At 40.7% G+C, this 15,772-nt stretch overlaps 1 protein-coding gene across 1 annotated transcript; it reads left to right on the top strand.

The window, feature by feature from the left end:
- The first annotated feature begins 3,734 nt into the window (after window positions 1-3,734).
- Window positions 3,735-15,421, top strand: MDH1 (malate dehydrogenase 1). The gene is made up of 9 exons (XM_057380592.1): window positions 3,735-3,818; window positions 9,246-9,344; window positions 9,653-9,749; window positions 10,728-10,903; window positions 12,208-12,330; window positions 12,450-12,626; window positions 13,781-13,894; window positions 14,108-14,197; window positions 14,557-15,421. Exons 1-9 carry the CDS (start codon window positions 3,816-3,818, stop codon window positions 14,680-14,682), a joined length of 1,005 nt encoding a protein of 334 aa, XP_057236575.1. The 5' UTR covers window positions 3,735-3,815; the 3' UTR covers window positions 14,683-15,421.
- Window positions 15,422-15,772: the final 351 nt, after the last annotated feature.

The following is a 15,772-nucleotide window of genomic DNA, read 5'->3' as shown; positions in this document are numbered from 1 at the left end:
ACTATCAACCTACTCAAAAAAAAAAAAAAAAAGAACATTCTGTTCACAATTTTTTTTAACATTTGACTCATGAATAGTTCATAAAGACTATTAATACATATTACAAACAAGCTATACAGCATTTGTGTCTCTTCATAGGAAGCAGGCACATGAGTACACAATGTGTTATTGCATCMTAGCTACTTATTAAAAACATGATGAAGGCTGTAGAAATCAATTAATTATTAATTACTCAACTTTATTTAAAAAAACGACTAAACTATTAAGAACTAAAAATGAGCCATAGCAAAAAATCAAACCAGTTCTGCAGAAAGCAAAATATTTCCTTAASTGATAAAATTTTTACCACAGCAAAAAGAAAATCAGGATTATAGGCAGAATTTATAGATCAGTTTCTTCGTGGCATTTAATGTCCATGCAGTAATATATGACTGAAGTTTAAAAATGAAAAATCAAGTGAAAAATCAAGTGAAAAATCAARTTTTGGGCATTAGCACTCAGAGCAAAAAAAAATCTCCAACCCTGTACTAATTTTCTAAACTACGATTTAAATTGGTCTTGCTCGTATCTTTATCTTTTTAGAACTCTATTACAGAGTTCTCACCTACTTCACAATAACTTTGATCCTCTTAATTCTATCTCAGTATTTTTCTGCAAWGTTTTATTTCTGAAAAAATTATTTGCTAATATTTCCTTGGACCAGAAGAGATTTCCAAAACTATTTCAGTTCAAACATTTGTAGGAYTGAACCTGGATGTTTTATAGTTAATTTTTCTTACATAGTCTTACGCATTCTAAACATTAATGATATCACACAGACTTAGCTACAAAAGACATAACTTGATAACAAAAATTGCAAGTAAACACATAAAATAAAAAACTGTATTACACGAAGAGAGGATGATAAAAAGAAAATCTCATAAATTATTGAAAATTAAGTATAAAAACTTACCTAAAAATATGCATCAGTTTCTATAGATGGCAATGAAGTAAAACAAAATCCCATCCAAAATATAGTTAAAGAACACAGCAGCTGTTAACAGAGAATAATTCATTTTAAAATATTTTTTTTAAAAATTGAGAGAGAATTCTGGCAGACTACCCTTCAAAACTACTATTTGCCTTGAAAAATAATACTTAATCCCCAGAAAATGGARATTAAAACATGTTAATACTTCAGTGTGTTGTTTAATTACCTATTTCCACATAATTCAGTGTCTTTTAAGTGCAAAAACTGCAAAGTGTATTTGAAGAGTTAGTCAAGAGCCCAATTCACATGCACACTAAATCTGCATTACTTCATTTTAAATTTCCATTACTTCATTTGCACGTCATATTTCCATTTATGCAACTTTTTTGCTTAAAGTGATACACAAAAGACTCATAGTATAAAAATATTGGGAAGCATTAAAGAATATTTTTTAAATTATATTTAAATTTTTCTCGGAAAACATTAAAGCTTAACAAGTAGAAATAAAATTTTGGGCCATTTAAGAAGGAAATACTAGAATTGTTAAGTTCTGCTAACTTGAAAAATCACACCACATTCATAAAAGGCAACATTTTACAGTATCTTTAGTTAAAGCAGCACAGATGACAATTCAGTCCATCTTAGACTAATTATACTGRGAACAGATTGAAACTAAACTGATAAACATGCTTCTGACAAACAAAAGCGTTTACACGTGGCTTTACATCAAAAAAAAATCACTTTCAACACAAAGTAACAAGATTTGTTACTATGTCCGAGAGCAAATAATTCAGGAAGAACAAGTCTGGGTAAAAAAGGACCAAGAATGAGAAGGGAGTCTTACCTACAGAAGGAAGTTTGAAAATTTCAAGTTCTGCTCTTAACTGAAATCCACTAAATCAATATAATCTGCTATGCTGAAACAGACAAATCAGTTTACGGCCTGCTAATAWTGATTTAGCTGAAAATTGATAAGAAATCAATTTAAACTGAACCAATTAAGGTCAGCGGCAATTACCTTATGTGGGCCCACATCAGGTTTTGTGTATAATTAAATCTTTAACAATATTAAATAGTGTTAATTAAGCCTGTACAACGTCTGGGTGCAGGGTTAAGAGTCACCAGGGTAAAATATCTTAGGACACCCTGGAAAACTCTGCGTTGAACAGAGTTTAACTCTTACCCCCTACTTTCCAAGCCTCCCTACACTTCACAGCCAGCCAGCCCTCAKCTTTCCTTGCAGCTATTTGGCTTTCAAATTCATCCCCAGAAGGGAACTTGGGCACAGCCTTCATCCATRTTAAAAACATCCATATCCACGTACGGTTATGTACTGATATAAATCAGTACAGCTCGACCTTTTAAAAATAAACCAAGCAGGGCTGTACCTCCTCCACCCTGACACTGCATTCTCCGTACTGCAAAAGCTGTCAGGGGCTCAAAGGCTCCTTCAAGCCTTTGAGAATCACTAAAACTGGCTACAAGAATCACTAAAACTGGCTATAAGAATCACTAAAATGGGAACACTTGGCACAACTGACAAGCATCAATATTTACATTTGACGCCCGCTGCCTTAAAGGAGTAACTTCCCATTTCTGCCGAAGAACTGAAGAAGAAATTGCCTAAGTATAYAGGCTGCTTGGACAGTATGATTTTTGAAAACAACCTACTATAAGGATTAGAGTAAGATTTAAAACTAATCCTGCAGAAAAATACCAGGGCAAGTGAGACTCCACGAAATACTTAACTAATAGGGAATCCTGTCAGGATCTGAGGGAAAAGAAAAATGAACTGTGCTACCCAAGACCCTCTTTCACATCCTTACAACAGTTTACGAAGCTGTATTTTGCTGATGTATTTAAGTCAGTACCAGCCTCCTTTTAAGCCAGACCAAAGGAATTTACTTCACTCGACAATCCAAAATACAATTAAACGACCAGCTTTATTTTTGTACAAAAGACCGCTAGTTTAGCCACGCAGTTCTACCAGCGGAATAGCCTAGGTAAGCTCTCAGCTTTCCCTGAAAACCAAAAGGATAGCATGGCAGGATTTCATGAAGTGTAAAACACCTCAGGGCAACGCGCTGGAGCGCCGGGGACGCGCCGGCAGCTCCCCACAGGAGGCCGGGCAGGAGGGAAACGCGCGGGAACCCGAAAGGAACGCTCTGCCCGCCCTGGGATCGCGGCTGCGGGGGCCGGGCGGCTCTGGGATGYCCCGSCGGGTCKGACAGGACAGGRCAGGRCAGGGCAGGRCAGGGCAGGRCAGGGCAGGGCAGGGCAGGGCAGGGCAGGGCAGGGCCCGGCCGCGCACTCGCACCCACCGAGCGCTCCGAGGACGCGGGGTCTGTCCCGCGCGTCACCTCAGCAACCGCGCGCGCCGCCCACCGCGCATGCGCCGCCACCGCGCGCCGCCCCCTGCATACGCCCCCTGCACGCGCCCTGCCTCGCGCGCATGCGCATATCCAGGCCCGCGCTGCCGCAGCCCCCGCCCCACCCCGCCGCGCGCATGCGCAGCGGAGAGAGCCGCGCGCCGCCCCCTAGCGGCCCAACCTCTGTGGCGCCGCGCTGCTCTTCAATGAATGGGGCGAGGGGAGGGGGGGTGAGCGGCGGTCGCCAATGGCGCGCGGGGGTGCGGCGCGCTGCTCCCGTGGCACGCTGGGAATTGTAGTTCTCTCCGGCAGATTTGCAATACGGGCCGGCGGCACCCGCGACTACARCCCCCAGGCGGCCGCGCGCGGCCGGTGCGTCCCGCCCCAGCACGGCACCTCGGCGCAGCGCTGSCACGGCCGCAGTTGCGCCGCAGAGGTGACCTCGAGTAGCCGGAGCCGCTGCTGCTGCCGCAGACATGGTCGGTATAACGCGCCCTGGGGCCCGCGGCGGAACCTCGGGTTTTTTCGGGTTGGGGCACGGGGCTCCGGCTGGCGGAGGTGACCTCGAAATGGCGTTGCCCTCCCCGCTTGACCGCGCTGCTCCCGGGAGGGCCCGCGGTGTGAGGGGCAGGGGTGACCTGGAGGTGGTCGTGGCACCCAGAGGAGCCGGGCCTGGCGGCGCCTCAGGGCTCTCCTCAGCCCCCACGGAGGCCGCTCCAGGGTGACCTTCCTTCCAGGCGGGGACGTGGGGTCGGTGCCGGCCTGGCGGCGGTTCTGCCTCTCCCGATGGATGTGGCCCCATCGGAACGGAGCCTCCCTGATCTAGGRCTGGCACTCYGGAGTAATCGCGCYTTTTCCCGGTCGGCGGCATYGCCTTCGGGAGATGGGGGCTGCCARMGCCTTCGTTCRKGAGGCKTGAAAGGGCTTGGTGCGRTTCTGTGTTAGCTCAAGGGAAAGTGCTTGTGAAATGTCTTTATTGGTTCATCCCTGCTTGCTGTCGGAAATCCAGCTGTTTGTTCAGACTCTCCTGATTGTCAGGGAGTCCTGCTAGTTCTGCCCTGAGGTTACACCGGTGAACTGCGGTGCTTTGCTTTTCTGCAAAGCAGAAATTCTATAAATAGAATACAAACCTGCACAGAGACCTTGCTTTCCTGTGTTTTTCGAGGCTCAATCCACTTGAAACCCTCACTTTTAGTATTTTGCTCTAGAAAGGATGCTTGCATGCTCTGAAACGTGGCTTATTTCAACTGTACCATAAAAATTACCAAAATCTGCAAACTTTATCCTATTTTTCCATTGTTTAAAATACGGATTTACAGGAGTGACAACATGCAAGTTTTAGCTTGTGTTTGAGCTTTCAAAGCATTGGCTGACATGGATGTGCTGGTCTCACAGAGAGCTGCTGGTTATAACTTACTTTGATGTCCGGACTTTTCAGAATGTCACTGTTTRTATCTTGCCTTTGCTGTTCCAGTTATGCATGGGCAGAGGATTTAAATTTCTGAAATAAAGTCATCTGTCTGTCAATGCAAATGCCATTAGCTTAATAAAATGGAAAAGATTTTTCAGGGCACCTGTGTCAAGGTCGTTTCTCAAGGAAGGAGTGCCTTTGGAATTCCTTTGGTCTCTGAACTGCAGGGCTGGTGGTGTTCCTCAAGTGCACAGCTGCCTTGCTGATACCTTTTATTACATTTCCAAGCATGTTTATTGTCACCACATCTCTGCTTTAAAGAAGGGAGAGCAAAGGAAAAGTTTCTTAGGCAGACTCTAAACTTTGGAAGAGATTAAAGTTTATTTTAATGATTAAATCATTCTTRTAAAACAAGGTGGAATAGCTTAGTYGGCTGTAATATTCAGGAATAATGTTCAGTTTATGGTATTTTATAGACAAGTTTATCAGCAGTAATGTTTATAGAGGTCTTTYGATGCAAATTATCACTTGTGTAGTCAGGTTGTTCCTGTCACAACATTTGATATGTTGTGAGTTATCTTTGAGTTACCTTTGTAACCTCCTGAATCAGTTCTGCAGTGCAGTGCTTTTTGCAGGTGTGGCACTAATATTTTAGATCTGCTGATATCAGCTGTAATCACAGAAATAACTGAGGCACCGAGTTCTTAAACCAAAGTGTGTGAGGTGGGTGTTAAGCCCACAACTTCTTCATTTGATATTGGAGGCTTTGCTTTTATCTCTKGTAGTTTAGGAGGAGGATAAATCCTACAGTTGCTGAATTAGATAAAAAAGGGTAGTTGGGAATGCAATGTTCAGTTGTTGGGGGTTTCTTCCTTATCCTTTTTATCCTTGCTTTTGCTACTCTTACTTTCTTAAAGCTTTTTAGTTATATATTGGCAGAATGTGGAGTRGGGAAGGCTTTGGAGCAAAAATAGTTCCGTTAGTTGTTGGTTAATTTGTCCTCTAGTTCCTGTATACCTGAGAGYCAGTAAAGGTCACCCCTGTAGCTACCACAGCATGAAAGTCTTGCAGGAGCCAAGTCACGGGTTAAAGCGCCTGGACATGAATGTCTGGAACCTACAAYTTCTATCAGGGAGTTTCTCGTTTCTCTAAAAGTAGTCTCAGACATTCAATGAGATTAATTTTAATACAAGATGTAAGATTTTTGGTGAGAGTTATCCACATTTTGTAAGAAGCACAACAGTTTTGGTTTGTTAATCCAGCGTCTGGATTTAAGAGAGAGCATGAAAGTTTCTTTGATGCTAAATGCTCACAATTGGCACAGGAGTAAAGGGTTCTGGGGAACGTACTGAATCCAATGTGCTGGAGGTTTGAAGAGGAAAAACAAGTAGGCAGTATTTTTCGTTTTATTTTAGCTCATATTTTTTTCCTCCTCCAGTCCCAAATGGAGGGACAACAGGAAGGATGGTAGTAAGCAAACATTATGTATCCAAAAGTGTCCAATTATGTTGGAAGATGAAGCTGAGTCATGCCTGAAGGTCTGGGGTTTTTTCTAAAGTTTTTCTAAATGCTAAGTTTGTCTCACCAAAAAAGCAATAAATAGTCCTATCTCTATCCTTTTTATCTTCTACTCCTTCACTGTCCAATTGGTGTGCTAAATGGTCACCATAATGCTAGTGGAAGATTGGTGTTTTTATATGTTTAAATCAGATTAGTGTATGAAGTGCATAGAGTGGAAAAAATGTTCATTGACTTCCCCCCTTTTGTGACACTTCTTTAGGAGAAAGAGCCTTAAAATCTTTGTAYCATTCACTGGAAATTCAGAAATCAGTTCACAATTAATTTCAGATATCATATAATGTAAAGAAAATAAGTTCTGCTGCTACCTGTGTGAGTTCTGGAGTAGCTTAGCTTGGGATCAGTTTTTATGTGCAACGGATGGGTATTTTGCCAGGCTGAGGTTTTGCAGCACTGTAACTTTCCAGTGCTTATTTTTCTAACTAGTGTGGGTACCTGCCTTAAAAGAGTGTTCATTGTTCCATTTATATAAATAAAAAAAGAAGGTTCATCTTAGAAATGTGTTGAAACATTGGCTTTAAAATTTGATGCACATCATCGTTCAGATGTTATGGTACATTTACCTGCTCAAGAATAGAGAACCAAAACTAGTTTTGAGATTTAAACCAGCAAGAATTGACTGTCTGCCCTACTTCCCCCCCTTGGTGGAGTTTCGATGAAGTTTGAGGGGTGTGACTCATAGTAGGACAAGTTCAAAAGAAAATAGTGCAATTCAACACCATGTAACGGGTAGTCATGTAACCAGATATTTAAAGAATCATTTCCATAMTGTAGGCCTGGTCTAAATCTGCAAATTCAGTGGTTTAACTTTATCATTTGTGCTCTGATTTTATCTAGTATGTGATGAAATGGAGTAGGTGGCCTCATTTTTTTAATTACCTAACACTAGCGTGATGCAGCTGTGCTTGGCTGCTCACTTCTGCAGACAGAATACACTCAAAGCCCCGCATGATTTTCCTATAAATATCAGTGACAGGAATGTTGGCTGGAAAGGATCTGTAGAGGTCATACAGTCTGCTCTGTTTCTTACTCCAAGTCCAGAGGAGGTCCAGTCCAGCCTGGTGGCAAGACTGTTGCCATTGATAGATCATGTCAGAGGTGTTTTKGTCTGGACTGTGAAAACTGCCTGGGGTAAAGGTTATACAGACTCTCTKGGTACCCTGTGCTGCTGCAACAGTACCACATAATCTGAGTTTTGCTCTTAATTTGTAGCTCTTGCACCCAGTGTTGCCATCTGCCATTGCTGAAGGTGTTTGGGAGCGTAATCTTGTAACACTGTGAAGGTGTTGGGGGCTGCTTTAGATCCCCCCTTATCCTCCACCTTTCCAGACACCCTCAGCCTCCTTGTTACAGGACACAAACTCAAGTTGCCTAAACTGGACTCATTATTCCATCTGCAAGATCACCAGCACTGAGTGGAAGGCYTGTCTTTGCTCTGCAGCCTACACTTTTCATAATGTAACCCAGAATGTGATTAAATCACTTYTTTCATGTTCAGTTATGCCTGGTATTTTGTCTGTATCTCAAATGATCATCTTTTAATCATTAGAAAAAGTGGGCTTGCCATTCCAGCAGGCTGGTCAGTCTGCTTGTTGCTGTCCTAGCACARTCTGCCCCAGCCCTGTTGCCTCTGGAGAAAAGGGGAAATACAAATAACAGRCTTGCAAAATACTGGGTTATGAATGTCCTTTAGCACGTGTTCCATTTTGATAGAATCATAGAATGCTTTGGGTTTGAACAAACTTTTACAGGTCATTGATTTACCCCCCTGCRGTGAGCAGGGACATCTTCAMCTAGACCAGGTTGTTCAGTGCCCTGCCCATCCTGACCTTGAATCTTTCCAGGAGTGGGGAAGGCACCACTTATCTGGACAATCTGTGCCAGTGTTTTACCACCYTTATGGTAAAGTATTTCTTTCTTATCTAAATCTGTCCTCTTTTAGTTTWAAACTATTGCCCCATGYCGTTTCATAAYGRCCCCTACTAAAAAGTTTGTTGTAATCTTTTTTGTAAGTCCCCATTGGATATTGCAAAGCCACCCTAAGGTCTCCCTGGAACCTTCTATTTTCCAGACTGAAACACCCAAACTCWCTCGGCCTTAAATTTTCAATATTGCATAATCTTTGGATTTCTCCCAAGTTCTGCTTAATGAAATGGGGTTTTACTACAGGGCAAGCCATTTTCCCCCTCTTGTGTGCAATATAGTAACATGCTGGCAGTCTTCTCCCAGTCCTTTGGAGTTTTGGGTCAGTTTGACAATAGACAGTTGTGTTATGGATAGTAGTGTCTGTATTTGTTCATAATGTAGCTTTTGTCTGTGGATTAGTTAAATTGCTGCCTAACAGTTTAGTGAGGCAGTTGTTTTAAGTCCTCTAGATTCTTTGGTTTCTGGCATTCAGTAAGTCTTTGGTTGCAAATACGGTCTCAAAAATCTTAATGGGAACAGCCCTCAAAATTGAAAGAATCTGGAAASCAGTCAAGTATTGCAGTAAAACTTCTGTAGTAAATTTCAAATATGAATGGGTAATCTAAGGAGTGGGTATATATTGCATTGTCTTAGGTTAACAAGGCAGTGTTGTTAAAAGGAATGCAAAACTTTTCAAATATATCGTTTTTCCTRGCATTTTGCAAGTTTTCCCGGAGCAGTTCTTACAGATGTTTTTGCAAGTGTGGTCTTTTTCTGTAAAAGCAAGCAGAGAAATTGCTGGTGGTTCTAGCAGAACCAGAAGCATGATCCGCCTTCAGGCATATGCTTTCATCCAGGTGAAATAATCATAATGTTATTGCTGCAGTAAGTGATTTTTAACACTCAAGGGGTGTGAGGCTGTGGTGTGGAGCTGTGGGTAAGGCTGTGGTGTGGAGCTGTGGGTAAGGCTGTGGTGTGGAGCTGTGGGTAAGGCTGTGTCATTTCCTTGCAGGGTGAACCTGTCAGAGTGCTGGTGACTGGAGCTGCTGGGCAGATCGCTTACTCGCTGCTCTACAGCATTGCCAAGGGCGATGTCTTCGGCAAGGACCAGGTAACCCTCACATTGAATTGCACAGGAACAGATGAGACAATGTCAGAACTGCAGTGCCTGAGACTGATTTCCTCACAGACATTCAGAATTATTTACCAATTCCCAAGTAATTTCTTCTTTAAGTGGGGAAAATGGGAGTCCTGCTCTGTTATGCAAGCCTTCAGTTTTGGTTGTGCTGAAGTTGTTTGTTTTTTGCAAATGGATTTTAAATCTTGCACGAAGTAAAAGCTTCTAGCAGAGTAGAAGACAAATTAATTTTCAAAACAAATTGTGCCCAGCTTGCACTAAACCTTTTTCTTTCTTTCCAGCCTCTTATTCTTGTGCTCCTGGACATCACTCCTATGATGACGGTATTGGAAGGTGTGGTGATGGAGCTGCAGGACTGTGCTCTGCCGCTGCTCAGAGGTAGCCAAAAATTTTTTTCTTATATCTCCAGGATACTGTAGTACAACTGTTGCATGTATGAGTCCGTGTAGCTGACAGGAAGTTAGGCAGAAGAAAATCTTAGATGATCCTTCCTTGGTTTTGTATTTTGYGGAAGCTAATCAATTTAACTAAGCCTGTAAGCTCAGAAGAATGAAATCAAATTAGTTTTGTGAGCAGTATTTACAGTGCAGATACCTGAGTTTATATTGTCTAATTCTGGGGTTTCAGCCTGGACAACAAATTATCAGATTCTTGTGTATATGTGCCTTTTATTCTGGCCCATCTGTTAAATATATATAAAATATATTATTGTTATATAATGTATATATTATTTATTGCTAGATAAAAAAACCCCACTAATTCAGTTTTTAAAGTGTCTTCTGTATAAAGACATAAAATAAAAAATCATTCCTCAAGTCATGTAAACAAGTTGAGTTATCATAGTTTAAACAGGCAGAAGAAAGGGAAGCAAGTAGATGTTAGTGTAATTTCTATAACACGAGACAAAAAAAGCATGTAGGTACCAGCTCTTGTACAAATCAAACCTTTTTTGCTTTGAAGTGTTAAAGGGGAACAAAAACTTCGCTTGTGTTGGTGGGGACTTGCCACTGAAATTTCACTGTGAAAGTGAAGAAAAGCATATGTACTTATATGTATAGTTTTAGAGACATGTGAACTATATCTTTTTACATATATTTCCCTTGTGTTTTCCACTTGAGATAAATATTTATTATTTAGATAAGTATTTTTTATTTGGGTGAATTTAAGCCATTTACTGGGAAGTATTTAATGTGTGAAGGTTTGGCCAAATGCCTATAGTTGTATTTTTGGAAGGGAGGGTGGTGGTACTGTCAGGTTAGATAATATACTATTTATGCACAAAAGAATATTCCTGTTMGCACTATGCCATGAGTATTCATCTTGCTGAATTCTTTTCCCCCTTTTCCGTTTTTTCAGAGGTCATTCCAACAGACAAGGAGGAAGTTGCATTCAAAGACCTTGACATAGCAATTCTGGTTGGCTCCATGCCRAGGAGAGAGGGCATGGAGAGGAAGGATCTACTCAAAGCAAATGTGAAAATTTTCAAGTCTCAGGGTGCAGCCTTGGACAAGTATGCCAAAAAGACTGTCAAGGTGATTATAGGAAGTGAATTTAAAACAGTTACTGGTATGTAGAGATCTGGATACATTGTAGAAGCCTTTTCAGTGCAGGTCTTCCTTCCCTTATGCCTTGGAAAATAGACCACAGTCAAGGCTACGTAAGAAACAGAATATTAAATAAGTAGATGATTTGGTCATAAGTCTGGTGAAAAAGGGAAGTCTTCATTATATTGCTGTATTCCACATACACTCTGCACTGGTTACCACCAATTCAAAAAAACAATCCCATAAAACTGTATTAAAAAAAAGCAGTCTTTTGCTCATTATCTCTTTTCTCTGGGAGAACTGAATAATCTACATGCAGCTGCCTACTTCATATCCATCTGTGTCCTTTAACATAAAGACCTGTAACTTCAGTATCAATATGGAATTACTGTTGCACAAAAAATCGGCTTTATTTAGGTTGTTTGCATCTCATTCTTTGGAGCATTGGAAGATTTTAATTGTTCTCTCTCARATTCCTTCAGCACAGTTAATGGGATCATGTGGCTGCTCTCCCACTGCTCCTAATCTCAGACCCAGACTCCGACTGTGCTTTGTAACTGACTTTTTAATGTCTGCCTCCTCTGCTGATGAACTTCCTACTGCTTCTAAAGACTTGTTTGCTTCTTTATCCAGTTGGAATAAAAACTATCAATATAACTATTGCAAAGTAGTGGAAAATTTGCTGAACTTACTTTCAAAAGGGGAAATACAAAGGGAGGTTTGCAGATCAGCTTGTGTGATTGAGAGTATATGGAACTTGACATAAGTCATTTGAGGCACAAATGAAGGATGAATAAAAATCAGTTTTGCATAGTAATAAATTGATCTAAGTTGAGGCAGTATTTTACTTCTAACTGCCTATGAACATCAAGATAAGTAACTGCTTTGGCTTTCTTAATTGTAAAGCAATTATATAAAGTAGTGGCAGCCAGTCCAGAAAGTGTTTAAAAGAGGTTGGTGACAAGTGTGCACATATCTTTCTTTTCCTATATCTGGTAACATGAGGTTTGAAGCCATGCTGTTCTCAGTGTACAGATCTTGGAAGTTTTGTTCCCTTTCACATTGGATGTCAAGTTAAAGAAAATACTTACCTGGAAAATATTTTTCTATGCAGTTATAGAAGACTGGAGGATGATGAATGACACACTTAGAAAACAATCTTGTTGAAGACAACCAAGAGATTAGAAAACTTAACTTTTAGATAATTTCTTCGAGGGCCAAGCAATGTATTTCACCAGAGGGAGTTMTTTTTGCAGAAATACCTACTTCATCTTTCCCTTTTTCATTTTTAGGTTGTGGTTGTTGGGAATCCAGCAAATACCAACTGCCTGATTGCATCAAAGTCCGCCCCATCCATACCAAAGGAAAATTTCAGCTGCTTAACTCGTTTGGATCACAACAGAGCCAAATCTCAGGTAAAATTCAGGGCCTATTCTGTTATCTCTGCTAAATACAAACAGAGCAATGCTTTCAAAGAAGCCTGTGAGTTGAGAAGCTGAAGTCAATGTAATGGASATCTTTAATTTCCAATTAGATTGCACTGAAACTTGGTGTGACTGCTAATGATGTGAAGAATGTCATCATCTGGGGCAACCACTCCTCCACTCAGTACCCAGATGTTAACCATGCAAAGGTAAACCTGAAAGGAAAGGAAGTTGGAGTCTATGAAGCTATAAAAGATGACAGCTGGCTGAAGGGAGACTTTATCCTGGTAAGATACCTTTTCTTCCTTCTTTTCTTAATGGTCATTCTGTGCTTGTGATTTGTCCTAACCTCATCTGAAATTATAAATTCAGTGACTGGCTGACTTGGTGAAGCAGCTCTTCTCTCTCACTAGAATAGGTCATTTTCAGATGTCTTGTTGCTATCAGTTATTTGCTCTTGAAAAATTCAGGGCAGGAAAACCTATGTAAATTCTGCTAGAAAATCCAATTGGAATGCTAAGATTGTTCAGCCAAGACTTTTGATCACAGCTCAGGTGAAACCTGTCGTAACACAGAAGCACCACTGCCATTTCACTGTGGTGACTTTTTGTACATGTAGGATGATCCATTTGCTGCTCCCCACACATCAGAAAAGGCCAGCAGCTCTTTCCCTGCTCATGCATGTGCACACACACATTTCTCAATTCTAGATCTATGGCATCATCCACCCCATTTCTGAAAAGTAATATGAAAGGTGCTTGCAAGTGTCTTAATGTAGGGTAGTAATAAATAATAATGTAGGTTAGTAAAACAAAATAATGATATTAACAGATCAAGAGCATAGGCTACCTAAGTGGAATATAAAGGGAAATGGGTTACTAAAGCCCTCGATGAATAAAGCTTTACCAAAACTATTAAAACTTAAAATACCTACAGTTTAAGAAGCTGCTCTGGTTCTGAGAACTGCAATTCATGAACAGACCATTTCTAAATATAAACCTGAGTATGGAGAGGTGGGTTCAACTATTTGCAGAAATAAATGAATGCATTAAGTACTGTAGGATTGAGACCAGCACGTGTTTCACATTGGTATTCAGSAGAAGATCTTAGTTGACAGTGTGTTGYTTGAGACATCTGTTAATGTTGATGTGCATGAAGTCACTTGGTGGGAAAAGCTTGAGACATCTGGTTGGCATGAGAGAAGTCARCAAGCTGTAAAGYYGAGGAATGAGCCTCTGAAACATTCTGTTACATTCTTGTGTTGGCAAAACTCTTCTAGATTGYACGCCATGTTTGTTTTGTGAAAGARCTSTRTYTTCACTGATAAATAATTACACACTGCAGTCTTTCTTGATGGCATTTACTAACAGCACGTAGACCAAGCCATGATTTTGCTGCTTTACAATTTAGTTACGGTTGTTGGCTTTTTTCTTAATTGCAGACTGTTCAGCAACGTGGAGCAGCTGTTATTAAGGCCAGGAAGCTGTCCAGTGCCATGTCAGCTGCCAAAGCTATCTGTGATCATGTGAGGGACATCTGGTTTGGCACTCCAGCGGTAAGATGTGGCTCTTGGGTTTGTGCTTGTTTGCCTAATGCTTTGACTGTGTGCCCATGTCATTGACCTCAGGTGTATGTGTGTTCAGAGAAAGAATCTGTCCTTCTCTGGAGTGAGGGGTGTCATCAGAGATAAAAGATACTGAAAATTATCAAAACTTTGCTTGCTTTTAGCAGTGAAAAATCTATTTATCTCTTACTTTTCTGGTTTCAGGGGGAATTTGTTTCGATGGGAGTAATTTCTGATGGCAATTCTTATGGTGTTCCTGAAGACTTGCTGTATTCATTCCCTGTTGTGATTAAGGTAACTAGGCTGTATTTAAATCCGTGTATCTACTGCAGGACCTATTAAACTGTCATGTGARCTCGTTAACAGCGGTGTGGGACTGCAGTTGCTGGCATGTGGGGGTTCAGCAGTCTTTCACAGATAAGTTATTAACCAGCAAAGTTAACTTGATTGTCGACTAAGTGCTGGTAGACAGGTAGAATCTGACATGACTAGCTGGTGCTGGCTGCATTCTTTATCTGAAATAAAATTAACTGCTGCCTGATGGGGTTTTTAAGGCTGTAAGGTTTGTTCTTGTACCACAAAGTTTCTTTAATGCAGACTGAATGAAGACTGTTCTTACATGGAGGGCTCTTTATTTGCTTGTTTTCAATCAGGACAAGACCTGGAAGTTTGTTGAGGGTCTTCCTATTAATGATTTTTCTCGTGAGAAGATGGATCTTACTGCCAAGGAGTTAGCTGAAGAGAAGGAGACTGCTGTGGAATTCCTCTCCAGTGCATGACTAGGTCAGGAAGAAATACAAAATTGTGTAAGAGTGGAAGAATCAAAAAGCCGTCTGTAGGTCTTCTACCAAACACTACTACTGTATCCAAGTCAACTGTTTGTGGCCATTGTGCATTTTAAATTTCATATGCTTACTGGTACTGTGGTGCCTCTTGAGTTATTAGMAAAATATTATTAAAGAAGTAAAACTAGTTTGTTGACCAAACTTTTTGTCTGTTCAATACTAGTTGCTTTTTGTGTATGGTACAGGATAATTGTTYGCCTCGGCTACTAACGCACAATCTGAGTTTTGATTAGAATTTGGCACTACTGGAGCACGTCCTAGTTYGTGATCACTTCAGCATCCTATGTCTCAACTGAAAATGAAGTTAGAATGCCAGCAATTCTCCTTGAACCGGTAGTTCAGTGACTCAAATCTATCACYGGACAGATTTCAAGTATACACAGTTCACTCTGGTTATGCTTACAATGTTTGTCAATAGAAATATTAAAAGTTGCTYAATCAGATAATGGCTAAGAGTAGTCTGTTGCACTTCATTTGCATGTTTTAGTTGCGTAACTAACAGTTTGATTGTACAAGATTAAAAAAAACCCTGAAAGCCTATTTTAAGAAACTGAGGGAAACTAGTTTTAAGAAACTTTATTGATGACTAGCATTTCCCTTTGCCTTAGTTGTTGTCTGTCCTGTTCTATTAGTAGTTTCTGCCTTATACTAAAGTAAATCTTGGTCTGTCATATCTGGAGTCATCTCATTTTTCTTCTTTTTTGTTTGTTTTCATTAAATGAGGATTTGAAAAACAGAGCTGCTTTGACCAGAAAATGAAAGGTTAAACTGAATATTATAACCAAATTGAATGGTTTCTTTGAGGAGTTACCAGTCAGAATATAAAATAAATCAGTGAATATCAGTGAGCTTATCCATAAAAATAAGTCTGCTCTCAGAATATTGCTGCACCTASTAAGTACACTGACAATGATGCATAGAGGTGAAAGGGGAAAGAAGCACTTCAGAAAATGGGAATATGCTGCAGCACAGGACAGCTGGGACAGGGCACAGTGAGGGAATGCCATGAATGCTTATGAAGCAG

This window comes from Malurus melanocephalus, unplaced genomic scaffold, assembly GCF_030028575.1.
Source record: "Malurus melanocephalus ecotype Western Australia unplaced genomic scaffold, MMel_1.1 scaffold_462, whole genome shotgun sequence".
Lineage (NCBI taxonomy): Eukaryota > Metazoa > Chordata > Aves > Passeriformes > Maluridae > Malurus > Malurus melanocephalus.
The sequence above is the reverse complement of the archived record's forward strand: the minus strand, read 5'-3'. Positions and strand labels throughout refer to the sequence as shown.